We start from the raw sequence: 26,007 nt of genomic DNA on the forward strand, positions 1-26,007 counted from the left end.
TGCAAAATACAATCATCCCTTCCCACTAGTCCCTGAAAGTCTTAACTCATTCCAGTATTAACTCAAAGTCCGAAGTTTCATCTGAGACTCAAGAGCAAGTCCTTCCACCTATGAGCTTGTAAAATAAAAAACTATATACTTACTTCCAAAATACAATGGTGGTACAGGCATTATGTAGATGTTTCCATCCCAAAAGAAATACATTGGCCAAAAGAAAGGGGTAACACCCCATTAAGTCTGAAACCCAACAGGGCAGGCATTAAATCTTAAAGCTCCAAAATAATCCTTGATTCCATGTCCCATATCCTGGGCACATTGGTGTGCCAGATGGGCTCCCAAGGTCTTGGGCAGATCTGCCCTGTGGCTTTTACATTCTGAGGTTGCAAGCTGCTAGTGGCTTTACCATTCTGAGGTCTAGAGGGTAGCAGGCCCATTCCCACAGCTCCATTAGGCAGTATCCTGCTGGGGACTCTGTGGGGGTGGGGGGACTCCAATCCCACATTTCCCCTCAGCACTCCCCTAGTGGAGGTTCTCTGTGGGGGCTCTGCCCCTGCAGCAGGCTTCTGCCTGGGCACCCAGGCTTTCTGATACATCCTCTGAAATCTAGGAGGAAGCTGCCAAGCCTTCTTCACTCTTGCGTTCTGTGCATCTGCAGGCTTAACACCACTTGGAACCCACCAAGGCTTACAGACTGCGCCCTCTAGAGTGGTGGTCTGAGCTGTATTTGGGGCCCTTTGAGCCAGAGCTGAAGCTAGAGTAGCAGGTATGCAGGGATCAGTGTCCAAAGGCTGTGCAAGGCAGCAGGGCCTTTGGGCAACCCCCCAAAACCATATTTTCTTCCTAGGCCTCTGGGCCTCTAATGGGAGGGGCTGCCTACAAGATTTCTGAAATACTTCAATGCCTTTTTTCCATTGTCTTGGCTATTAGCACATGACCCTCTTTAGTCAAGCTAATCTCTCTAGCAAGTTGTTGCTCCACAAGCCGCTTGAATTCCTTCTCTACCATAGGGTTAGGCTGCAAATTTTCCAAACTTTTATGCTCTGCTTCCCTTTTTAAATGTAAATTCCAACATTCCAAATGTAGGTTATTCCTTTGCTTCCATAGCTGACTGTGGGTTGTTAGAAGCAGCCAGGCCACACCTTGAATGTTTTACTGCTTAGAAATGTCTTCCCTTAGATACCCTAGGCTATCATTCTGAAATTCAAACTTCCACAGGTCCCTAGAATATGGACACAATGCAGCCAAGTTCTCCGCCTGGGCGTAAGGAGGGTGACCTTTGTTCTAGTTCCCGATCAGTTCCTCATTTCCATCTGAGACCTCATCAGTCTGGCCTTTGCTTTCCATATTTCTATCAGAATTTTGGTCACAATCACTTAACAGGTCTCTAAGAAATTCCAAACTTTCCTTCATCTTCCTGTCTTCTTCTGGCCCTCTAAACTCCCAATCTCTGCCTATTACCCGTTGCCAAAGCTGCTTCCACATCTTCAAGTATCTTTTTTTTTTGGGGGGGGGGGGGCGGGGGCGGGACGGAGTTTTGCTCTTGTTGTCCAGCCTGGAGTGCAATGGTGTGATCTTGGCTCACTGCAACCTACACCTCCCAGGTTCAAGCAATTCTGCCTCAGCCTCCCGAGTAGCTAGGATTACAGGTGCAGGCCACCACGCCTGGCTAATTTTTTGTATTTTTAGTAGAAACAAGGTTTCACCATGTTGGCCAGGCTGGTCTCAAACTCCTGACCTCAGGTAATCCACCCGCCTCGGCCTCCCAAAGTGCTGGGATCACAGGCGTGAGCCACTGTGCCTGGCCATCTTCAAGTATCTTTATAGCAATGTCCCACTCCCAGCACCAGTTTTTTGTGTTAGTCCATTTGCATCACTGTAAAGGAATACCTGAGGCTGGGTAACTTATAAAGAAAATACGTCTAATTGGCTCATGGCTCTGCAGGTTGTACAGGAAGTGTGGTGCCAGCATCTGCTTCTGGTGAGGGCCTTAGGAAGCTTACAGTCAGGGCAGAAGGTAAAAGGGGAATAGGCATGTCATATGGTGAGATAAAGAACAAGAGAGAGAAAGGGGCGATCTCAGACTCTTAACTAGATCCTGTGTGGATTAACTCGAGTGAGAGCTCACTTATGACCAAGGGGATGGTGCTGAGCCATTCATAAGGGATCTGCCCCCTTGATCCAGTATCTCCCACTAGGCCTTACCTCCAACACTGGGGATCATATTTCAACATGAAATTTGGAAGGGACACACATCTAAACCATATCACTAAGTATCAAGGACATACGAGTGAGGGGAGAGAAGGATTCCTTGGTCAAATATGTTGGGGGAACTGCTGGGTTCCATAAAGTTAAATGCCACTGGGCAGGGCTTCTCGGAGCATTTCACTTGCTGATGTGTGCGCTGACCCAGGCAGTTAGCACGCACCCTGCTCGGGTCAAAGGGACACATCCTGAGCAGTGCTATTTTAGAGGCATTGTACAGTGGTAGGAAACGCCAGCAGACCTGAGCTACTTTCAGCTCCATCACCCTCTGGTATGTGACCTTGGGCAGTTAATTGCCTTTTGGGAGACTCAGTTTCTTCATCTATAAATGGGGAAAATCCCACCCCCATCTCACAAAATATTCAACGTGCCTAACAGAATGCCTAGTACATAGTCAAGTACTCAGAGTGATAGCACCCACCCTGTTTTCTCTCCCGTCTGTGATCCTTTAGGAGATAGTTGTCTCCCCTTCCAGTGACTTTTTTTTTTTTTTTTTTTTTTTGAGACGGAGTCTCACTCTGTTACCCAGGCTAGAGTGCAATGGCATGGTCTCAGCTCACTGCAACCTCCTCCTACTGGGTTCAAGCGATTCTCCTGCCTCAGCCTCCCAAGTAGCTGGGACTACAGGCACACGCCACCACACCTAGCTAATTTTTTGTATTTTTAGTAGAGACGGGGTTTCACCATGTTGGCCAGGCTGGTCTCGAACTCCTGACCTCTTGATCCGCCTGCCTCCGCCTCCCAAAGTGCTGGAATTACAGGCATGAGCCACTGAGCCCGGCCTAGTGACTCTTTCAATATCCAACTTGGTGCTTGGTCTACATGCAGTCAAAGCAGGCTGGGGTAAGAAAATGTCTCAGGATTACTACTGTCTCTCAAGCACATCCTACCTCTTGGGCCTGAGCTCCAGATCCCTGTTTCCCATTCTCCTGCTGATACACAGACTCCCCATTCACCCACTTCCCAGGAAAAAAGCAAATAGTTCAGGGCCTCTCAAAGCACCCATACCCTTTGGGCTTAGCCAAATGCCTGGGCTATATTAGATGTTCAGTAAATAACAAAGAATGAATGAATGAATGCAGAACTCGTATTTTTTGATGGCTCCATATTCCAAGCAGCACCCCAGATGCTTTTCTAGCTTACATTTCCTGGAGAACCCTCTTACCCATTCTGCAAGGTCGTTATTTTTATACCTGATTTACAAAGCAGAAAACTGAGGTTCAAAGACAGGTGTGGATCTGGTCAAGTTCAAACAGAGCATAAATTCCAGAGCTGGACTTCCAGACTGGTTTTCTCACTCCCAACCCATTAAACAACGTTCATCTTCCAATATCCACTTTTAAGCACCCATAATAACAACCTAAGGCTATGCAGGTATAAAGCTAAAGCCAGGATTTGTACTTGTATCTGTCCGATCCCAGTACTTCCTGTTGTCAAGGCAGACGTGCCCCAAGGGCCTTGGGGATTACAGGTCAGGAACCCCAGGCTGGGACTTCTCGCTGCCAAGAATCCTTCTGCATCTACTGCCATCTGTCCCCTCCAGAGCACATACCTCTCCCTCCTCCTCAACTCTTGGGTGCTGGCAAGTTATCTCTGAGTGGGTTTGTGCCTGAGTTCAACAATGCCCCGCTAGTCTGGAAACAAGACCACAGCAAGCACTGACCTCAGTTAGAACAAGTGTAGGCAGGTTGTGAGCCAACTCCTGTTTCCACAACGTTCTCTCCCCGCTGCTTGACTTCCTAGTTTATGGGAAGGTCAAGAGAGGGCCCCCAGAGCAGTCACTAGTCAGGGCGCTGACACGGGGAGAGGGGAGGGGGGTGGCCTCAACATCTATCCGCTTCAGCTGTTCCCGCTCTCCCAGCTTCTTCACTGGGTGGGGAAGCAGAGTGTTCTGATGGTTGGGAGCATCGACTTGGGAGTTAGGCAGATTTGGGCTCAAGATTCTACTACTTTCTACCTGTGTGACCTCAGAGAAATGTCTAAGCTTCTCTGAGCCTCTGTTTGCGCACCTGTAAAATGAAGATAATGATACCTCTTTCATGGGATCACTGAAAGGACTAACTGATGAAGACGTGTAAAATACTTACTCAGCGCATGTCCCAAAGGAAACACCCAGCCCATGGAAGCTGGGTCACTCTTGACTTCCCCTGCTGGCATCCCTGAGTGGCTCTGAGTTTGGGAAAAGGGCTTTAAGTGGCAAAAGGCATTTATTTCCCCCTGTTGAGGGGGTTGAAAGAAGTGCTCTTACATAGGGGTGCACAGCACAAGCCCTGCTGTTATGAGACCCTGGCCAACTTACTTATCACTTCTCCAGGCCACATTTCCCTCATCTGTAAAACCGGAATTATAATCATGACTTTTTTTATATATACTTTAAGTTCTAGGCTTCGGCCAGGCACGGTGTCTCACGCCTGTAATCCCAGCACTTTGGGAGGCCGAGGCGGGCGGATCACGAGGTCAGGAGATAGAGACCAGCCTGGCGAACACGGTGAAACCCCGTCTCTACTAAAAATAAAAAAAAAATTAGCCGGGTGTGGTGGTGTGCGCCTGTAGTCCCAGCTACTCAGGAGGCTGAGGCAGGAGAATGGCATGAACCCGGGAGGCCGAGGTTGCAGCGAGCCGAGATCGCGCCACTGCACTCCAGCCTGCGCGACAGAGCGAGACTCCGTCTCAAAAGAAAAAAAAAAAAAGTTCTAGGGTACATGTGCACAACGAGCAGGTTTGTTACATATGTATACATGTGCCATGTTGGTGTGCTGCACGCATTAACTCATCATTTACATTAGGTATATCTCCTAATGCTATCCCTCACCCCTCCCCGCACCCCACAACAGGCCCCCGTGTGTGATGTTCCCCTTCCTGTGTCCAAGTGTTCTCATTGTTCAATTCCCACCTATGAGTGAGAACATGCAGTGTTTGGTTTTCTGTTCTTGCGATAGTTTGCTGAGAATGATGGTTTCCAGCTGCATCCATGTCCCTACAAAGGACATGAACTCATCCTTTTTTATGGCTGCCTGGTATTCCATGGGGTATATGGGCCATATTTTCTTAATCCAGTCTGTTATTGATGGACATTTGGGTTGGTTCCAAGTCTTTGTGTGAATAGTGCCACAATAAACATATGTGTGCATGTGTCTTTATAGCAGCATGATTTACAATCCTTTGGGTATATACCCAGTAATGAGATGGCTGGGTCAAATGGTATTTCTAGTTCTAGATCCTTAAGGAATCGCCACACTGTCTTCCACAATGGTTGAACTGGTTTACACTCCCACCAACAGTGTAAAAGTGTTCCTATTTTTCCACATCTTCTCCAGCACCTGTTGTTTCCTGACTTCTTAATGACCGCCATTCTAACTGTCGTGAGATGGTATCTCATTGTGGTTTTGATTTGCATTTCTCTGATGGCCAGTGATGATGAGCATTTTTTCATGACTTTTAGTTAATGGAGCTACGATGAATCTCACATAAGTTCATGGTCATAGAAGTGACTTATGTGTCCTCACTGTCTCCATTTCCTCACCCTCAATTCTCTCTTGAGATCGCTGCAGACTGGCTTTTGTCCTCACACCTCACTGTGTCCAGCTCACGAACACCTCCCTGCTGCTGAATCCAATGGTTACTTTTCAGCCTCTGTCTTTGACACAACTGATCGCTCTCTCCTTTTTTCCATGTGAGTTTAGGATACTACCATTCCTGATTCTTCTACGGCACTGGCCATTTCTCATCTCCTCAGCTGACAACTCATCTTCCCCACATTTATGTGTTGGAGGGCCCCAGGCCTCATTCTTTGGCCTCCTCTCATCTATGCTCACTCCTGGGTGGTCTCCTCCAGTCCATGGCTTTAGGTCAAGTGTACACGCCGGTGGCTCCTATAATTCTGTCTGCAGTCCAGTCTTCCCTGAGCGCTTACTCACAAATCCAGTGCTTCTTCGGCAGGGAGAGATGCATGTCTAAAATATCTAATAAGCCTCTTGAATTCAATGTGCCTAAAGTAGGAACTCTTCATTTTGCCCTAATTTCATCCTATCAAAATTGCTTCCTCCATGGGCTTCTCCATTTCCAAAACTGGTACCAGTTATTCAAGTGAGCGAGCTGAGAGTGTCCCTGATTCTTCTCTCCACATTACATCGGTCCATCAATAAGTTCTACTAGGGGGCCCTCAGGATACATCCTAAATTTGGCCTCTTCTCACACTCCCATCAGGACTGTCCTAGTCCCAGGCCAGGCCCCCTTGTCTCTCCCTGATCTCCTTAGGTGGCCCCTGCCTGTCTCCCACTCCCACCCTTGCTCCACTAGGGTCTGTTTACCAGAGTGATCTCTTACAAAGAGACACCAAGTATGTCAATCCCCTGGCAAAACTCTCCAATAGCTTTCCATGACAACCTAACTAAAACAGAGACATACAGGATCCTATGTGATTATGCCACTGCCAGTGTCACCGTTCTCACCTCCTCCCTCGCTCCATCGCCCGCTCAGCTTCAGCTGTGCCACGGCTGAAGAGATCCCACTCCAGGACTCCTGCATTTGTGGTGTCTGCCCAGAGCTCTTTTTTTCCATGCATTTTTACATGCTTGCCCATTCACTTCATTCAGCTCAAATGTTACCACTTCAAAGAGGCCTCGCCTGATTCCCCTATCTAAGGTAATCTCTTTTTCCTCAAGCTGCCCTAACCTGTATGTTTATTTTTCTATGGAGTGCTCATTTCTACCTAAAGTTGTATTATATGTGTGTGTGTGTGTGTGTATGTGTGCATTTGTTTACTTGTTTATTATTCAAAGCCTTCACTAGGAGGTAAAGTCTGTGAAGACGTGGGCAGGGTCTTGTTTACAGTTGCATCTCCAGTGTCTAAAAAAGTGCTAAGTACGCAGTAGGCACTCAAACATGTGTTAAATGAATTCACGATAATCACCTACTTCAAAGGGTCCATGTAAGAATTTGAGGCAGTGATGGTTCTGAAACCCTTAGTATGGTGCCTGGCACACAGTAGGACATCGATAAATGTTAGCTCTTACCATTATGTAACAAATCCTCTTAGAGTGAGGATGCCCTTCACATTGCCACAGCTACCGCACCTTTCAGATGGAGGGCCCCGCGGTCTCTCAGAGATCTTCTGGGCCAGGCCCCCGTGGGGCTGCATGTGCTGGGCCTCCAGTTCTAAAAGACCACAGTGCACCCCTTATCAGATGTTTGTGTTTAGACTCTGAAGGGGGCAAATAACTCTAGTTCCTTTGACAACATTTTGGGCTCTGCCACCATTTTATTATGTGAGCAAACATTTGATAGCTGGGAAGCCCATCCCTAATGACAGGTCATAGAATCTCACTGGCGTCTCCTTATCTGCCCTTCTTGTTTGCTCTTCTATTGAAACCTGCAAGGTCACAAGCCGTTTTCTCTCTCCTCCACCTGAAATCTGAAAATTGGAAAAAGGCTGATAGTGGGAAGTAAAGAGACTTGACAGTGGGGGTGGGCCAGGGGAGGAAGAGGAGGCAAAGGGTATCAGAGGACCCTGACCAACGTCTCAAGAATGTAGAAGGATCAGAAGCCTGTCTCCTCACATGCACACACTGCTCAGCTCTACTCTTTTTTTTTTTTTTTTTTTTTTTTTGTGAGACCGAGTCTTGCTCTGTTGCCCAGGCTGGAGTGCAGGAGCGTAATATTGGCTCACCACAACCTCCACCTACCAGGTTCAAGCAATTCTCCTGCCTCAGCCTCCCAAGTAGCTGGGACTACAGGTGCGCACCACCATGCCCGGCTAATTTTTGTATTTTTAGTAGGGATGGGGTTTCACTATATTAGCCAGTCTGGTCTCGATCTCCTGACCTCATGATTCATCCGCCTTGGCCTCTCACAGTGCTGGGATTATAGGTGTGAGCCAACGTGCCCGGCCTTCAGCCCCACTCTTAAGAGCACTGAGGAGCAGCACGGGCTTGGGCTGAAGAACCCCATGTTAATAATAACAGTTGTGCCAAGGACCACTCTCAGGACTCTGCAGGTGTTGACTCGTCGAATCACACAACAACTCCCATTTTATAGGGGAAGAAACTGAGGCACACAGAGAGTGACTTGTCCAAGAGCACAAAACTTCGTAGAAGGCTCCCCACCTCCAAGCATGATTGAAAGAGCACACTCTGAGTGGTCACCTACACAGCTAGTTTGAGGCTGTGGCTCCACACTCTCCTAGTTCTCAAACCTTGGATAATTCACTGACTCTTTTAGCCTTGTTTTCCTAATCTGTCAAATAGACATAATGGTATCCTCATATAGGGTTATGGTTGGAGCACTGATCAATGTGGTAACAGTGGCCTTTAGTAGTATTTGTAGGCGTGTGTGTGTGTGTGTGTGTGTGTGTGTGTGTGTGTGTGTGTGTTTGGGGGGGATCTTGAGAGAATAAGCCACTAAGTCAAAGGCAGAACCTTAGATGCCAACAAAAACAAAAGGGAAGGAGAAGACACAGGGAGACAAAAAGACTCCCCAGAAGTGAAAAGGAGAGCAGGGACGCTCCATGACGGTTCAAATGAGTAAGGCCCGGGCACTGGAGGGCGAGGCTGCCCTGAGTTGGGTGAGGTGGCTTCTCTTGAGGGCTTCTCCAGCCATTCTGGGGTCTCCTGCCCTGGTCCACCCACAAGGATGGCATCAGAGGCCTTCAGCCTTTGGATCCTTTCCCTGGTCCTCTGAGTTTCTTATGCCAAAGTAAGAAACCTGTAGAAAGCACTTTGCAATTTGCAAAGCTCCTTCCTGATGAGTAGTTTGAGTGGTCATTTTCTCATGTGCTTTCTGGCCTTGCGGCCCTAGGGGAGCAGCACTGGCACACCCTGGGAACTTGTTAGAAATGCAGACTCTTAGGCCCACCGCAGGCGTACAAGTCAGAATTAAACCAGAATCCACATTTTCACAGGCTCCCTGGTACTCGTGGGTCCATTAAAGTTTGGGAAGCATTAGTATAGGAGACCTCAGCTCTTAGAGGTCTTAGGAAGAGACCCTTGTGTCCATGAGAGGCAAGAGCTCACCATCCAGCTGCCTTTTCAAGCACACTGGGCACTCTATAATGCCACTGTCACAGAAAGAGGGGCCCAACTTCAGGATTAAGGTCAGCAAATTAGGACTATTTCAAGGTCCTCAACGATTCACTTCTCTCTTCTGAAGTGGCCGGGAAAGCCGGCTCCCAGGTTTTCCTGCAGGAAGTGCGCCTCAGCATGAAAACCGCAGAACTGAGCAGACACGAGGCCCCCAGCCCTCCACCTGCTGCCCTTTGCTGGTGGAGTTGGGCATCAGCTCCCTTAGAGAAGCCAAACTAATGGCCCATGTCCCTGCCAAATGACACAGCTGAGCACTCTCCCTCCTCTCTCTCTGCAGTGTCCTCTGCAGGCCTGGTGATGCCTACACATCACTTACTTTGTGCGCAGCAACAAGGACCGTGTTTTCCACACCATCAGCCTCTGGGCAGCTGTCGTGGAAAAGCCCAGTGACCTGACAAGCACCTGCGAGAGGTCCCTGCTTACCCGACGGACGTCCTGCTGGCACCTCAGGCAATCCACTCTCAGGAGGCGCATCCTGAAACCCAGCTTCCCTTCTATGCAGTATTGCCACGATGCCTCTCCCACGATGTCACGGACTCCTGTCTGTCCTGGAGGTGGGAGACAAGGAACCGCCGAAGAGGAAGCAAGAAAGCCGTACTGTCTACGTTGTGATCCTTCATCGAACAAACTGATGCGAAAACTTGAATCTGTTACTGAAACGAGGAGAGGAGGACACGTGCTAGTGAACTGAGCCAAACACACTGTAAATATCTGCAGACTCCCTCCCCCGCCCCATCCCAAATGATCTTGAGATTTCTTTTAAAGAAGTAAATTTGTCCAATGGCTGTAAACTATAAACTACTGTAATTAAGTGCAATTTCCCCTGTGTGTCCTCTCCCCTCTGCCCTGTATATAATACTAAAGTGTCTAATAGTTTTCTTTGTAAAGGTCAGAGTCAAAATTTCAAAAGTGATCTGTCCCCTCTCTCTTCCTTCATGGAGAAACACCCTAAGTGGGAAGTGAAGCCGCTTGTCCCCTCCCTCAGGTCTGGACACTCATGGGATGGCATACCTTGGACTGACTACCAGCTAACTCCAGTCTCCTGACATTAAGACACACCTCTGGATCCCTGGAGGGGCTGAACGTAGTGTGTCAGAGTAATGTGCCAGCTTCCTGTGGGTCAGGAGTTCAGCCGTGCACTCCCTAACAAACCCCAGGGCAGGGAAACTGGCTGTTTGATAGCAGAAGAAAAAGTTGCAGTCTCAGAAAGCCTTCCATTAAAACAATTTATTTTATCACTACCCAGAGCCTCATATTTCTGTCTCTGATACTTTCCCTGCCATGGTTCCACCAAGGACCCCTGGCCTCTGGTCTCCTTGGAATTTTCTGTGTACTCCGCTGGGATCATGTAGTGTGTCATCTAGGGGTGTAGAGAGGCGGGTGGCCTTCTCTTGCCATCATTGTTCCTGGTGTCTTTGTGTAGGCTTCACTGCTAATTGAGGTAAAGGAGAGTTGATTTCCCCAGTAAGACTCCACGAGTCACTCAGAGGGCATCTGGCTGGAGCAGGAGCTAGCACCCTTTTCTTCCCTGCAACTCACAGGGGTAAAGTCACAGAGTCAACTCCTGGTGGGTGACCTGTGTGATAGAAACAGACAAAAAGTAGGATGAATGAAAACCCTGCGGGTAAATTGTTTAGCCTCATTTAAAGCATTAATTCCAGACTTTCTTCCTGCCCTCCTTTTCCTTCCTTTAGAGCTCTCAGTCACTGAGTGAATGGGCTCTTGTGGACATCACCTCTTGCCCAAGATTCTCTCTCTGGCGGGGATGCTAAGGAATACAAATAGTCCAAACAGTAAAAAGCCAAAGGCCCAGAGACTCCATCAGCAGGGACTTTACCACAAATAATTCAGTGCTGACTCCAGGAGAAAGGAAGATGGACCTGTCTTCTTTGCTGTTTTCTTTTTTGCCAAACAGCATAGGCCTACTGGCCTGTGGCTCTTCGCTTTTAGGCAGAGCATGTCCCAACGGAAGTGGAAGCAAAGATTGTGCTAACCAGGCCATGAGTAATGGACTTTTTTCAAAATCCCATTGAAGTGGGAGATTCAATTTTCAGCGAGCTGGGCAAATTTACTGAGTACCTACTCTGTGGCCAGGAATGGATGGATATGGAAATACTGACTTTAATTGATTCCTAGCTCCCCCTAACAGTATAATTTGGGTTGAAACAGTCAAGAGAAAAATTCATGACTGGGTTGAGGAGGGCTGAGGACAAGGCCAAGCACTACATATGGAGAGAGGCCAAGATCCCCTTTCATTAGTTGAGCTGTCCTGTTGGATGGCTCCTGTGAGCTCCGGGAAGAGGAAGGGAACACAGGCCTCAAGCTCCAGCCCCAATTGAAGCCCTATATCTGGACTCGTGTTGTTTCTGGAAAAGCAAGCATCTGCTTTTGGTAGATTTTAGATCTTGCATTTAGACCCTGAAAACCCAGAAGGTCGTATTTATCTAACAGGTCATCTGGGCAGAGGTGTAGATGGAAGACAGGGAGGAGGGCTGGGTTGGGGACAGTCTCTAGAGAGTTTTCCTAACCAAATCCTGTTTGAACCAAGATATGTAGACAGCTGACCCTGGCAACTGAGGGCCCCAAGGATGGTTAGCTTCACCTTTCTAAATCAAACAGGGACCTCCCTCCACTGGCTATACAAGGGCCCAGGGGAATTACACACTCTGAAGATTCATTGGCAAGCTTCCACCCCCACACCTTCCTCCCACCACCTGATGGACCAACCATCTCCAGGGTCTTTTCATACCCTGACCCCAGGCTCACAGACAGACGGTTCCATTTTTATCAGAGCCAGCTGTCACTTTCCAGGGTGAGCCTGGGGAAGGCAAATTTCATTTTAACATCCATGGATAGGAAATAAAATCAGTACTGAAAACCTGCCTTAAACTGTATTAAACTTCTCCATGCTAACCAGTTACGGGGTATTCCACCTAGGCAGAGATACTGCAGTGTAAGCTGCTGAATTCAGGTAGATAAGAAAGAATACAAAGCAGACAGTCAGGGAATCTGAGCTCTTGGCCCACAGTTGGGGGCAAGTCTTTGAATTATCTTTGGAGCCAGAATTCCTTGATTAGAATCTCCAACTCCACCACTTAACCTCCCTGGTCCTTAGTGTCCTGCTATGTGAAGCTGGAATGATAATGGTAGTACCTACTTTATAAGGTTGTTTGAGAAGTAAGAGGGTTACTATATGTTAAACACATAGAACTGTATATACGATGGGTATTGTGTGTTAGTATCATCTCATCTCAGAGTGCCTTCTCCTGTAGTCTCGTGTAGTCTTCTGGGTTTGGTTGACATTCCCAGATAACTTCATCACCAACTTGACGTTTGCTTAAAAAAAAAAAAACAACTGCCAATAATTGGTAACATGTTTTTGTTCATTTGTATGGTATATGGCAAATCTCAGTGGTAAACCCAGGCTGAGTCGGGAAGGAAGGGCCTGAGGAGAAGAGAAAGGCTTCACTGGGGAGAGTCTTTGTCCTCCTTAGGAAAAGAAGAAGATAGAACGTGATGATCTTACATGATCTTACATGTGGGAGGGCCACAGAGAGCACTGGGAAGATGGAACTAAAAGTGGCTTCGTGTTCTAAAAAGTGGGTTGGGGATCATGGCGGAGTCCAGTGAGCAAGGAAGAGTGAAGGTCAGGAAGAGGTGGGAGCTAACTTCTGTCCCAGGAAAATCAGGGCCAGTGTGTCCCTTTTGACTTAGGAATTAATTCAAACACGCCGTCCAAAGCTGCTCTAGAAAATGAGATATGACATATCCATGTCTTCACACTTCAAACACATCCCAACAGCATCACACAGGCTGAATATTTCTGAGAAATTGCAATCAGCTGAACCAAGTGCCTGTTCGGTCCCTCCTCCCCACCCCGCTCCCTCCTCTTCTTCTCCTGGGTGCAGAGGTCATTCTAACTGGACAAATACTGGATTGTCTGCTGAGATGTATAACACGACTATTTTACAAATGAATCTTTAGAGTGGGCAGGACTTTGCACGTGCCTGGATGAACATTCCTTTTTCCTGGATGCGTGCCTATAGAGAAAACACTTTCAAAGGGAGAACCCACAAAGCAAATATGAGGGGGACAACATCAAAAGCAGGAAACACTAAAACAGGCTTCGCACGATCTGCATATGTACGTTTATGCCAACAGATCACGCACCACAAAAACAAGATGTTTCTTTCTGCCGTCTTTTATTTTTTCACCAGATACACACTGTTATGTTCCCCAAAGAAAGATTTCTTTCCGGTGCTACATTGTCTTGACATCATTAATGAACTGATATATTAAATTATCCCCAATTAATTATGAAGGTTGAAGGTAATAAATGGATAAAGCTAATTTTTTAAAAAGACCAGAAAATACCAGTATAAGGAAAACATGTCAGATTTCCTGAGCCATTACAAGATCTTCTGTATATATCTTTGCTTTTGGAAACACATAATCCAAAATAATATTTCCCCTTCATTTATTCAATAAATACTTACTGGCACTTGCTGCATGTTAGGCACTATCGTTCTAGACACTGGAGATACATCAGTAGACCAAATACATAAAAATCCTTACCTTCATGAACCCTATATTCTAGTCACGGAGATAGCAAATAAATACGTGAATATGTGTATGTGTATGTGTGTGTGTCAGATGATTTAAAAAATCAATGCAAATTATAGCAGGTAAAGGAGATACCGGGAGTAGCCATCTATTTTTATTTATTTAGTTTTAATTTTTTTTGAGACAGAGTCTCACTCTGTGACCCAGACTGGAGTACAGTGACGTGATATCAGCTCACTGCAACCTCCTCCTCCTGGGTCCAAGCAATTCTCCTGCCTCAGCCTCCTGAGTAGCTGGAACTACAGGCACATGTCACCATGCCAGCTAATTTTTGTATTTTTCAGTAGAGACAAGGTTTCGCCATGTTGGCCAGGCTGGTCTGGAACTCCTGACCTCAGGTGATCTGCCCGCCTTGGCCTCCCTAAGTGCTGGGATTACAGGCGTGAGCCACTGTGTGCAGCCTGGTAGCCATTTTAAACAGGATGGACAAGGAAGAAGAGAGTGGCCACAGAGAACGTGACATCTGAGAGCCCCAAGGTTGCTGAGTGAGCCACGTGGACACCTGGGAGGAGAGCATTCCAGGCAGAGGTAACAGCAAGTGCAAAGGCCCTGAGGCAGGAAAGAAACGTATATCAGAGCAGCTAGAGCAGAGAGAGGGGGAAAGTTCTGGTTCACAGAGGTAAGCAGGTGCAGGGGCACAACGACAAACGGCCTTGTGGCCATTTGTAAGGACTTCTGCCAACTGCTGTAAGAACTTTGGCTTTTACTTTGTGTGAGCTGGGAGCCAGCAGAGAATTTTGAATACAGTAAGGATAAGATATGACTTATGTTTTAAAAGGATCCCTCTGACTGCTGAGCTTCTGGGAAAGGGCGTGCCAAGAGTGCCAGCAAAGAGACTATCAGGAAGTTGTTGCCATAATCTAAGCATGGGTGATGAGAGGTGATCTGATTGTGTATTTTGAAGGTAGAGGATTTGAAGATACCAGGATTTCCTGATGGTTTAGGTGTGGAATGTGAGAAAGAGAGTGATCAAAAACAATTCCAAGATTTGGGCCCTAAACAAAGTAGGAAATAGAAATTAGTGTTGTTGGCCAATTGTGGTGGCTCGCACCCATAATCTCAGTACTTTGGGAGGCCAAGGCAAGAGGATCTTTTGAATCTTGGAGTTTGTGACCAGCCTGGGCAACATAGCAAGACTTTGTCTCTACTAAAAATTTTAAAAATCCAGGTATGGTGGTGTGCACCTGTGGTCCCAGCTACTCAGGAAGCTAAGGCAAGAGGATTGCTTGAGGAGGTCAAGGCTGCAGTGAGCCAAGATTGCACCACTGCACTCCAGCCTGGGCAACAGAGCAAGACCCTGTCTCAAAAAAAAAAAAAATAAATAATAAAAATGAAAATTTAAAAATCCCTGCTGCTGTAGAAAACGAAAAACAATGTTACACAAACATATGCTCTATCTTGGTTATTCTTTAAAGTGGTACCTTAGGAAGCATCTTAGTTGTATGTTATGCTGTGATGTGATATTATCATATCCCTAATATGATGTCAGGCTCTTCATATCCCTAATATGATCCCTAAATGATGTCAACCAAATGACATTCATTTGGTTGATGTATTAGTCTGCTCTCACACTGCTATAAAGACATACCTGAGACTGGATAATTTATAAAGAAAAGAGGTTTAATCAGCTCACGGTTATGTGGGCTGTACAGGTTTCTGCTTCTGGGAGGCCTCAGGAAACTTACTATGATGGTGGAAGGTGAAGCAGAAGCAAGCACGTCTTACATGGCAGGCAGGAGGAAGAGAGAGAAGGGGGAGGTGCCACACACTTTCAACTGACTAGATCTCCTGAGAACTCTAGCATGAGACGGCACTGGGGGATGGTGCTAAAACCATTAGAAATCGCCCCCATGATCCAATCACCTCCCACCAGGCCCCACCTCCAACATTGGGATTTACAATTTGACATGAGATTTGGTCGGGGACACAGAGCCAAATCACATTAGTCAACAAGTGTTTATTGAGTGCTTACTATATGCTACATACTCCTTCCTCTAGGCATGGGAAGAAAAGCAGTTTAAAAAAGGTCACTTCCCTATGGGGTTTATATTCAACTGGGAGGGAGCCAACAAGAACTAAACAATATACTAAATGTATACTAAATAAACAAATATATGGGTGTTGATACATACTAGAAAGAAAAACAAAGCAGAGAAAGGTGAAAGGGGAGGGTGGCTAAGGAGGTGGATTCATATTTGCATGGGTATCTTTACTTTGCTTTCCAAGATAGGATTTCTTTTGGGCATCCTGACCAAAAAGATAACTGAGTGAATATTTCTGAATCACCTGCACTGCCTGCTGAAGACTTCGTTTCCCTACTGCTTCCTCCTTTAGGAGATTCTATCAGTTCCCCCTTGCTGCTGTAACAAATTACCAAAAATGTGGTGACTTTAAATAACAGAAATTTATTCTCTTACAGTTCTGGAGGCCAGAAGTCCAAAATCAGTATCACTGGACCAAAATCAGGCTGTCAACAGGCTGTCACTCACTCCAGAAGCTTGAAATTTAGGAGAATCTTACCTTGATTCTTCCAGACTCTATTGGCTGTCAGCAGTTCTTGGCTTGTGGCCACATCACTCCTATCTCTGCCTCCGTGGTCACATTGCCCTCTACTCTGTGTCAAATCTCCCTCTTCCTCCCTCTTATAAAGATACATGTGATTGTATTCACAGCCCACTGTGTTGCTTAGGATAATGTTCCTCAATCACATCAGCAAAAACCCTTTTTCCTTTTCATGTATCATTTACAGGATGGAGGGATTAGGACCTGATATCTTTGGGGGTCATTATTCAGCCTAATACAGAGACTTTATCACAAACCCACACATTCAAAGCTAGAAAAGAGAACTTAAGGTGATATTTTCTTTTGTACAACTTTTCCATTATAATTCAGCATTATTTTCAAAAAATAGGTTGTCTTGTCCAGGAAACATGGATGGTAACAAGAAAGACAAGTGTTTCTTAATCATTACAAAATCTACTTTCAGCAGCCACACTTTGGGGCACTTGAATCAACAAGTCAATGAAAAACTTAAGCATGTTGCTCATGTTTGTATCATGGAGACAAAACAATAGTTTGCCACTGTAGTTAGGGTTAACCATTTATCTGCTCATTTGTTCATCTAGTAAATATTTACTGCTGCTGTATAGAGTTATGGTTAAGAGCTCAGAGTAAGGAGTCATTCAAATCTGATTTCAAACCCTGACTCTACCCCTTACTAGCTGTGAGATCTTTGGAAGGCAACTTAACCTGTCTGAATGTTTCCTTATCTGAAAATGGGGTTGTCTGGGGATTAAATGAGATAGAAGATGCATAAAGTCTTTTGCTTGGTACGTAAGAAGGTGCTCAATAAATGTTCGTCATTAGCATCCAATTCAGGAATACAACATGAGATAGCACAATGGGCCCCTTCCCTACTGTCACTGTCTTCCTCCCACCAGAATATAGGTTTTGTGAGAACAGGCGTGTGGTGTTTTGTTCACTGGTTCGTCCCCAGCTTCCGGTACCTGACACCCATTGGCACTTGGTAAATATTCTCTGAATAAATGAATGTGTGTATGTATATTATGGGGTTTACTAGTTTTGTGTTTGGAAAATGACCCCAATACACACCTCCCACCACCACTATCACTATCACTCTCTGGGGCCTCCCAAGATTCAAAGGAAGAAGCAAGTCATTGGTATGACTTCTATCACTGGGGATAAGGAGAAAGAAGAGATGAAAATGGTAGTCCTGGGTGGTGTTTTATGACTAGTGTACTACTATGGATAGTTGGAAGTGTAACTTGTTTAGTACTAAACTAAAAGTGAAAGTTAAAATAATTGAGAGAGCTAAAGAAAAACAGGCCACCTCTCAAACTCATTTCAGCTTCGAGCTGGCACTAAAAGGGGGGGAAATCCCAGTACTTATGCCTACCCATGGGTCCAATTTCTGTATACCATCTGCAAATACTCCTACTATTCACAGAGAGAAAATCAGATTGCAAACTTCTTAAGGACAAAGACCTTATGTTATGCCTACCAGCCTAACCCAGGTTCTTCATTCCTTTGACTATATTCTTTGTACATTTTCAATATGCAAAACACATAAGTGTGGCAGGGAGACCCCACACTTGAGTGTGAGTGCTCACTCATTCAACAAACCTCTTTTGCACACCGACTTTGAGTCAGGCATGTTGGTGGGTGGTGGGGATTCTAAAATGTCCTGAAGGAGTTCCCAGCCTGGCTGGGGAGACAGATAACTTAGCAAGTGATTTCAATGACAGGGTGTGGGTGTTAGAAGGCATACTGATAGGACAATAGAGGAAGTTCTGCTTGGATGGCAATCAGAGAAGGTTCCTTGGTAGATATGTAAACTGTATCATGAAGAATGAGTGACAGTTCGCCAGGTGAATGGGGAGCAGAGGATAGTGGAGGAGGCATTCCAGGCTAAAGACCCACAATGCAAAGCGAATGTCTAAATCAATAAGTTCATGGTGTTTCAGTCCAAATCTTCTGTCCTCACTGATTCCCCCAACCCAGCTCTGCATGCCTGAGACCCCTGCCTGAACTTCTCTTGCCCTGGCTCTGTAAATCATGATCTGACAGAGTGAAATGTGCTCTCCAGGCTGCAGGGTGTCAGGTCAAGGTAATGGGTCACTGGTCAGCCGGTGCCCCAGCAGAGTGAACCACGGCCTGAGAATCAAATATGTAGCCCCCACATCTCAGATGAGCAGAGGTGGGGCATAGGGTAAAGCATGTGATGTTTACGTTCAGAAACTGCAAAGCTACTAGCTTGCGAAGTGTCATTACATCTGCAGGTGGAGGGTAATTTTCCTGTTACTCAAGGTCTCCTAATCGGGCTCTGATTGGTTTCTGGGGAATTGTTTTATGACCCAGAGCCAGGCAGCGATAGATAGGAGATGTGGTTTGGTGGGCAGCAGTTTACAAGGCAGGAAATTGCTTCACTGGGCACAACCATTCATAAGAAACACCTCTGGGAAAAGGAGACCCGGGATCCTGGCAGGTCCGCCCCTGGCCATCTGTTTACATCAGCAGCAACCCACGTTCCTGGTTACACAATGTGGCAGCGTCATTTTCACTGGGGGATCTTTGCCCCGTGGAAGAATAAACACATTCCTCACTCTCAATAGAATTAGCAGACCTCACAGACTTTTCAGTGAGTCTCCTGGAGGCCTTAATGTCATAGGAAGGTGACTCTAAACATGATTAGCTGTACAACCTCACTCATTCCAAATTCAGTTGAATTTTCCTTCAAGGACAGTGAAGGCTTAGATGAAGATACTCCAAAGACGAAGGGTGGAAGTGATAACACTTTGTCAGGATTGTCAGTTGCCAAAGCCACGCCAAGTTTCTTAGGAACAATCCATTAGGGCCAGGCATGGTGGCTCACGCCTATAATCTCAGCACTTTGGGAGGCTGAGGCAGGCGGATCATTTGAGGTCAGGAGTTCAAGACCAGCCTAAATAACATGGTGAAACCCTGTCTCTATTAAAATTACGAAAAAAACAAAATTAGCTGGGCGCAGTGGTGTGCTCCTGTAATCCCAGCTACTCAGGAGGCTGAGGCAAGAGAATCCACTTGAACTCAGGAGGCAGAGGTTGCGGTGAGCTGAGATCGCACCACTGCATTCCAGCCTGGGCAACATAGCAAGACTCTATCTCAAAAACAAAAACAAAAACAGGAACAATCCATTCACTGGCTTAGGGGTCACTGGTCAGTCTGGGTAGGAGGAGGCAGGGCTGTGGGTTGTTCGGATACATTGCCCGCATTTCCATTGTCCCATCAGCTCTGCAGTTCCTTAGCTGAGTTCTAGAGTCCAGAGTTTTTAGCATCTAAAGCCATCAAATCCGCGTGTGCCATGGGAAGGAAAGATAAGGGGCAGTGGCAGAGTCTCCAGAACTATAGCTACTTGGGAGGCTGAGGTGGAAGGATCGCTTGAACCCAGGAGGTGGAGGTTGTATTAAGCCAAGATCATGCCACTGCACTCCTGCCTAGGTGACAAAGTGAGACCCTGTATTAAAAGAGTCATGCGCCAAAGCTTCCTCCTCCCCACCCTATTTGTAAACTCCATCTTACTCCCATCCTGGCGAGGTGAGCTTCATTCACCTCCCTAAGGTCTCAGGTTCAGTATCTTTGAAATGGAGAGAATCATGGCACTTAACTTCACAGCCCTAATGTGAAGACTAAATGATATAACGAATTTTCTTACTCTTTTTTTTTTTTTTTTTTTTTTTTGAGATGGAGTCTCGCTCTGTCGCCCAGGCTGGAGTGCAGTGGCTGGATCTCAGCTCACTGCAAGCTCCTCCTCCCGGGTTTACGCCATTCTCCTGCCTCAGCCTCCCAAGTAGCTGGGACTACAGGCACCCGCCACCTCGCCCGGCTAGTTTTTTGTATTTTTTAGTAGAGACGGGGTTTCACTGGGTTAGCCAGGATAGTCTCGATCTCCTGACCTCGTGATCCGCCCGTCTCGGCCTCCCAAAGTGCTGTGATTACAGGCTTGAGCCACCACGCCCGGCCTGAATTTCCTTACTCTTAAGTGTGTTTGCACACTTAAGGTTTGGTGCATTTTCTCTTGGGCAGTCGAGCAGGTGGAGGGACTTGAGGTGAATTTCATTTTATGTTTGTTTTTACTTTCCATATGAGGAATCATAGACAATCTATTGTTATCCCTGACTTAGTCCAAGACCTACTAACCGTATTCTTAGGCTATTGGGCAGAATATCCAGGAGCAGTCAGTGGTAGAAAGCCCTGGGCTTGCCCCATCTGAACATGTTTTGTTTGCTTCTATAGAGACCATTTGTTTAATTTTGTCTCCCACTTGCAAATTCTAAAGGGTCCCAGACCATGCCATTCTTGCTTACCACTGTATCTCCAGGACTTTATACAGTGCCTGAAGCATATTAGGTTCTCCATAAAGACTTGTGGAATGAATAAGAAAGTGCATTAATGTGTGAGTGAAAAAAATGAAGGCATCACACCTCTTTAAAAACTTAAAAAAACACTAATACGGTGAATCCATAACAAACCTGTATGGACTTGGGATCATATAACTTCTCCATTACCAGCTAAAAGGTAGTCTTTTTATCTGGTAAAAAGCAATTGCGTCAGGGAACACTAACTGGGGTATTGTGCTAAAGCTACCAAGGCAGTTGCAAGAACAATCCCTAGACCAGGACCCTTTAGATAGATAATTAGTTCAAGTATCTGCATTAGCTGTTACTTGTTTTTGTTTTTTTTGAGACGGAGTCTTGCTCTGTCATCCAGGCTGGAGTGCTGTGGCGCGATCTCAGCTCACTGCAACCTCCGCCTCCCAGGTTCAAGCGATTCTCCTGCCTCAGCCTCCCATGTAGCTTGGATTGCAGGCATGTGCTGCCATGCCTGATTTTTGTATTTTTAGTAGAGACGGGGTTTCACCATGTTGGCCAGGCTGTTCTCGAACCCCTGACCTCAGGTGATCTGCCCGCCTTGACCTCTCAAAGTGCTCAGATTACAAGCGCGAGCCACTGCACCTGGCCGTGTTAGTTGTTGTGAACTCCCCTCAGGATCCCATGCTCACTGCTGCTTCTGCCCTACTCATTCTCTGTGAAGGAGACTACAGAAAGATTGATGGCCATTGCCCCAGACATCTAGGGAATATGGTCACTGGCCACCTGATCTCCAAACCCTGTTGTAGGGACCAGGATAAGCCCAGAGGTGGAGGGATGGTCCTGTGAGGTCAGACTGAAGGAGTGTGTGACCAGCGCAGCATAGGTCAAATCCAGAAGAGTGTTTCCAGATCAAGGGCAGGGGCCATGCAAATGTGTTAGAAATCCACTTTGGGGTGGTACCCTGAATGTGGTACATTTGGGCCTGATGTCCCAAAAGGCAAGCTTCTCAAACTGGAGTAACAGGGCAGTGAGCCAGAGGTTGCAAGAAGTCACAGGAAAGATGGCTCATCTTCCTGGAGTGTCCATTTTATTCAGATATAAGAAACGTTAACTGTATTTTTCTATAAAAGCAAACTGATGGATTATGGTAGAGAACAGAAAATTTAAACATGCTTTTAAGATAAAACATGGGGCTTTGAAGAAAGTTTCTGTTTGCAGCGATCTAAAACCCCACACCCCTTGTGAAGTGTAAATTCACTCTCTGCCACTAATGGTACTTCACAGGAAAAGCTTCAGAAGTGCTGACTGCAAAGAACCACACAGAAAATGCCACCCATGGACACTGCACCACACTGCCCACACATACACTGCCAGGCCCCCACTCCACACAGCAAAGTTCCCCTCCATGAGACAATGGCATTGGGATGCAACAGCCTCTTATATCACGTGGGTTGACTCTCTGTCCCCAAGAGATCAACTGGCTATCCTTCCTCCTGCAGGTTCTCAGAGATATCAGACCCTGCCTGAAAGAAGGAGCTACACCCACAATGTTAATTTCTCTATTCCCACTGTCCAGCATGCTTGGCACAGATGAGGCATTCAATTAATGTGTGTTGGGATGAACTGAACTCCAGACAGATGCCTCCACCTCCTCGTTCCTTCCTCCTGAGGGTGGAGGCAGCTGTGGCCTCAAATCCACAGGCAGCCCAAACCAAATAGTATGGGACACAGCTAACAAGCACAGCTCCAGCTAGGGCCCAGTGGTGGCCAGTTTCACTTCTTTTGTTCCCAGAGCTAAAGGGCTGAAAAATCCATTCCAAGCGAAGATACTAGAAATTACTTTTATTCCCATTTTTGAGAGGAGGATACAAGTCATAAAGGAAAAGCCTCCACATGCTGTTAGTTGGCAAGTTATCAGCTCCACTCTGGAATATACCAAGACCAATGGTGGATAGGTACCTGAGTCTCTGGCATCTGTGGTAAGCTCACTCTGGGCAAACTTACCCAAGACTCCAGGCCTCTGGTTGTCAAAGGAGCTTCCTGGGGTCCCCAGATCCAGCTCTTCCTCTGCCCTCCAGGGAAGTGAAGCTTCACTGGGTCTCCCCAACTCCAGCATAAGCCCCTGAGAGTGGGAATGGTGTCCAATTAATCTTTGTAACTCTACTGCTTAGCAGAGTCTCTGAACATAAGATGCCCTGAAGAAATATATGCTGGTAATGATGACACCATTCACCTATAGACATTTGACAAATATGTATGTTCTGTGCAGTCTTTTGGGCCTAGGAATTCAATGATGAATCAGAAACAGTCTCTTCCCTTAAGGGGCCATAGCTTAGTAGGGAAGGCTAACAACTGCCAACTGCAATATGGTGTAAACACCATGACAGAGGCCTGTACAGAATAAAGAGGCAGCACGAGGGCCCTCCAGGCAGTGCAGGTGCTGCCTGCTCTCTAGTTGGTGGACTCAGTAGCTTCAAGTGGGGGCTTTTAAAGCCATTGAGGTGGGCTCAGTCTTCTGTAGTTGAAGTCATGGGGGGTGAGGGAGAGGGAGGGTCATGTTTGAAGGTGGGCTTTCACAATCACAGGAATGCCCAGCGTGGGTGGGCCAGAGGGTGACCTTCTCATCACCCTGTAGGAAAGTGAGGCCCAGCTAACACCTGTTGGAACAGGTAACTCCCATTTGCCCATTGTCCTGTGTTTGCAGAGGAGGAGCAGGGAACTCCGGAGAGTAAGAGGGAATGGGTCACAACCAGGTGAGTCTCCTTTTGGCACCACAAGCATTAGCACAGAGATAGGGCGGCTGCCCTGGGCAGGATTTATAACTCCAGATTTCAAGGTCTTATCATAAACAAGCTCTTTCTGAATTGCAACATGTCAGGGGTAGGGGGAGCAGACAGACAGAGACAGACTAGAGAGCGGTGTTGGGGGTGGGGGGTGTTAGAATGTGGCTGATACGGAAGTTGTGGGGGAGAGGTGGAGCTATTCATGGCTAATATTGTATGGAACATGGAACTGGTTAATAATAATGCTTTGCTTCTTATCCCATTCCCATGGCCCAACCATGAAAGGTAATAAACGTGATTTGGAACATAGTGAAATCCTGGGGCAAGGCAAGCCCAGAGAGGCAAGCATTGTTTTACGCAGGCTCCTGCTCTCTAGAACTTTCTGCCCCACTCCATGGATTCCTCATCAGTGCATTTTAGTGAGTGTGAGTAGGGGGTGGGTGGGCAATGTCTCTGGTCATTACCTAAGGCTTCTGAGCTGTCACCGGGAAATAGCAAATTGCCCACTCATGCTGCTTTGGTGGGGAGAAGGGGTGAAGCATGGGGCAGGAGTCAGGGAGGCACCTGTCAGAGGTGTGATTGGGGACATCAGGGCAAAGTGGAGAGACCTGCTGTGGCCCCTCAAGGCACCAGTGCTGCCTCTGGATGCCTCTTTCTCTCTTCAAGTCTTCCCTTGACTTTCATTCTCACCGGATGCCAGCTGAATAAAGACAGTGACCAAGGGAAGCAGCCTACACTCCAATTGGCCCTGGACCACACTCCTGTAAACCACCTTGAAGGGAGGGGACTAGGTGTCCCCTTCACTGAAGGCCTGTCACTAGCCCTTCTGGACTTTGGCCTGGTCTTCCTTCTGTTCAGACCAGGTGGGATGGCAAGCTCCGCAGGGGCTGAAAGATGCTCCTCGGAGGACCCCCAGAGCGTGCCTCCCTCCTCCTGCTTCTCCCGAGACATCAAACACACCAGGCCTGGGTAGGCAGGCGGAGTTAACAAACACAGCGAGGCTTGGGAGAGGCTTGGAGGCCTCTCCTTCAGACTCCCAATTCCAGCCTGAGCAAATCCCCCGTGACTTCAAAGCCAGCAGCTTGTTTGCCTGGCCACAGGGCAGCAACAATGCTTTCCCTTTTGACCTAAGAAAGCATCCTTGGGGCTAGGCGCGGTCACTCACTCCTGTAATCCCAGCACTTTGGGAAGCTGAGTTGGGTGGATCACCTGAGATCAGGAGTTTGAGACCAGCCTGGGCAATATGCTGAAACCCCACCTCTACTAAAAATACAAAAATTAGCTGGGCATGGTGGCAGACACTTGTAATCCTAGCCACCCGGGAAGTTGAGGCAGGACAATCACTTGAAACTGGGAGGCGGAGAGTGCAGTGAACCGAGATCGCACCACTGCACTCCAGCCTGGGCGACAGAGTAAGACTCCATCTCAAATAAATAAATAAATAAACAAACAAATAAGCATCCTCGGCATCATTGCTGGAGGACTGCTGGCCAGGGTGTGGAGTGGAGAGGTCACTGACCTAAACCCTGCTTAGGGGCTCTGAGGTAGGCATTCCTGCCAGCCTGCCCTGCTGATCCAAGACCGGGGGATGTGTTGGGTAGGCCTGGTAGAAACCGTATCCCCATACTCCTGGAAAGCCTGACCCAGCCAGGACTCAGGGCAGAGAGAATAGGCCCACCTCAACCCAGCCGGGCATGGCAGGCCACATCAATGCACCCGGGAATGGAGACCACACCATGCACTTGCCGGGCCCCTGACGGCCACCCTTATTTCCAGGGATTCACACCACAAATGTAGCAGTATGTGTGCTTGTCTGTGCCAGGTGCATGTGTGTGCACAGAAGTGTACACATCCCGGCCGGGCACAGTGGCTCATGCCCGTAATCCCAGCACTTTGGGAAGCTGAGGTGGGTGAATCACCTGAGATCAGGAGTTCAAGACCAGCCTGACCAACATGGCAAAACCATGTCTCCACTAAAAATACAAAATTAGCCGGCTGTGGTGACGCATGCCTGTAATCCCAGCTACTTGGGAGGTTGAGGCAGGAAAATCGCTTGAACTCGGGAGGCGGAGGTTGCAGTGAGCCGATATTGTGCCATTGCACTCCAGCCTGGGTGACAAAGTTAAACTCTGTCAAAAAAAAAAAAAGAGAGAAAGAAAAGAAAAGAAAGAAAAGAAAGAAAGAAAGAAAGAGAAAAGAAAGGAAAGAAAGGAAAGAAAAGAAAGAAAGGAAAGAAAGGAAGGAAAAGAAAGAAAAGAAGGAAATGTGCACATCCCAGCAATCCCAGACATCACCACACGGTTCTTTAGGAACTATGCTCTTGACTCGCATCTTGAAAAAAACAAATCTATGCTTGATCTAAAAGCAACGCCTCCTATTGCTGCTATCACC

The 26,007-nt window shown here is 47.0% G+C and overlaps 1 protein-coding gene across 4 annotated transcripts in view; it reads left to right on the forward strand.

Annotated features, from left to right (window-relative positions):
- The window catches only part of HNF1B (HNF1 homeobox B), a 60,500-nt gene extending 49,918 nt beyond the window's left edge, over positions 1 to 10,582 (forward strand). For all 4 annotated transcript variants that reach the window (XM_005583955.5, XM_045375133.3, XM_005583956.5 and 1 more), the window contains one exon: positions 9,619 to 10,582. In XM_005583955.5, the coding sequence (XP_005584012.3) occupies positions 9,619 to 9,639 (21 nt within the window). In that variant the 3' untranslated portion in view covers positions 9,640 to 10,582. The remainder of the gene's footprint in view (positions 1 to 9,618) is intronic.
- Positions 10,583 to 26,007: the final 15,425 nt, after the last annotated feature.

This window comes from Macaca fascicularis, chromosome 16, assembly GCF_037993035.2.
Source record: "Macaca fascicularis isolate 582-1 chromosome 16, T2T-MFA8v1.1".
In the NCBI taxonomy this organism is placed as follows: domain Eukaryota; kingdom Metazoa; phylum Chordata; class Mammalia; order Primates; family Cercopithecidae; genus Macaca; species Macaca fascicularis.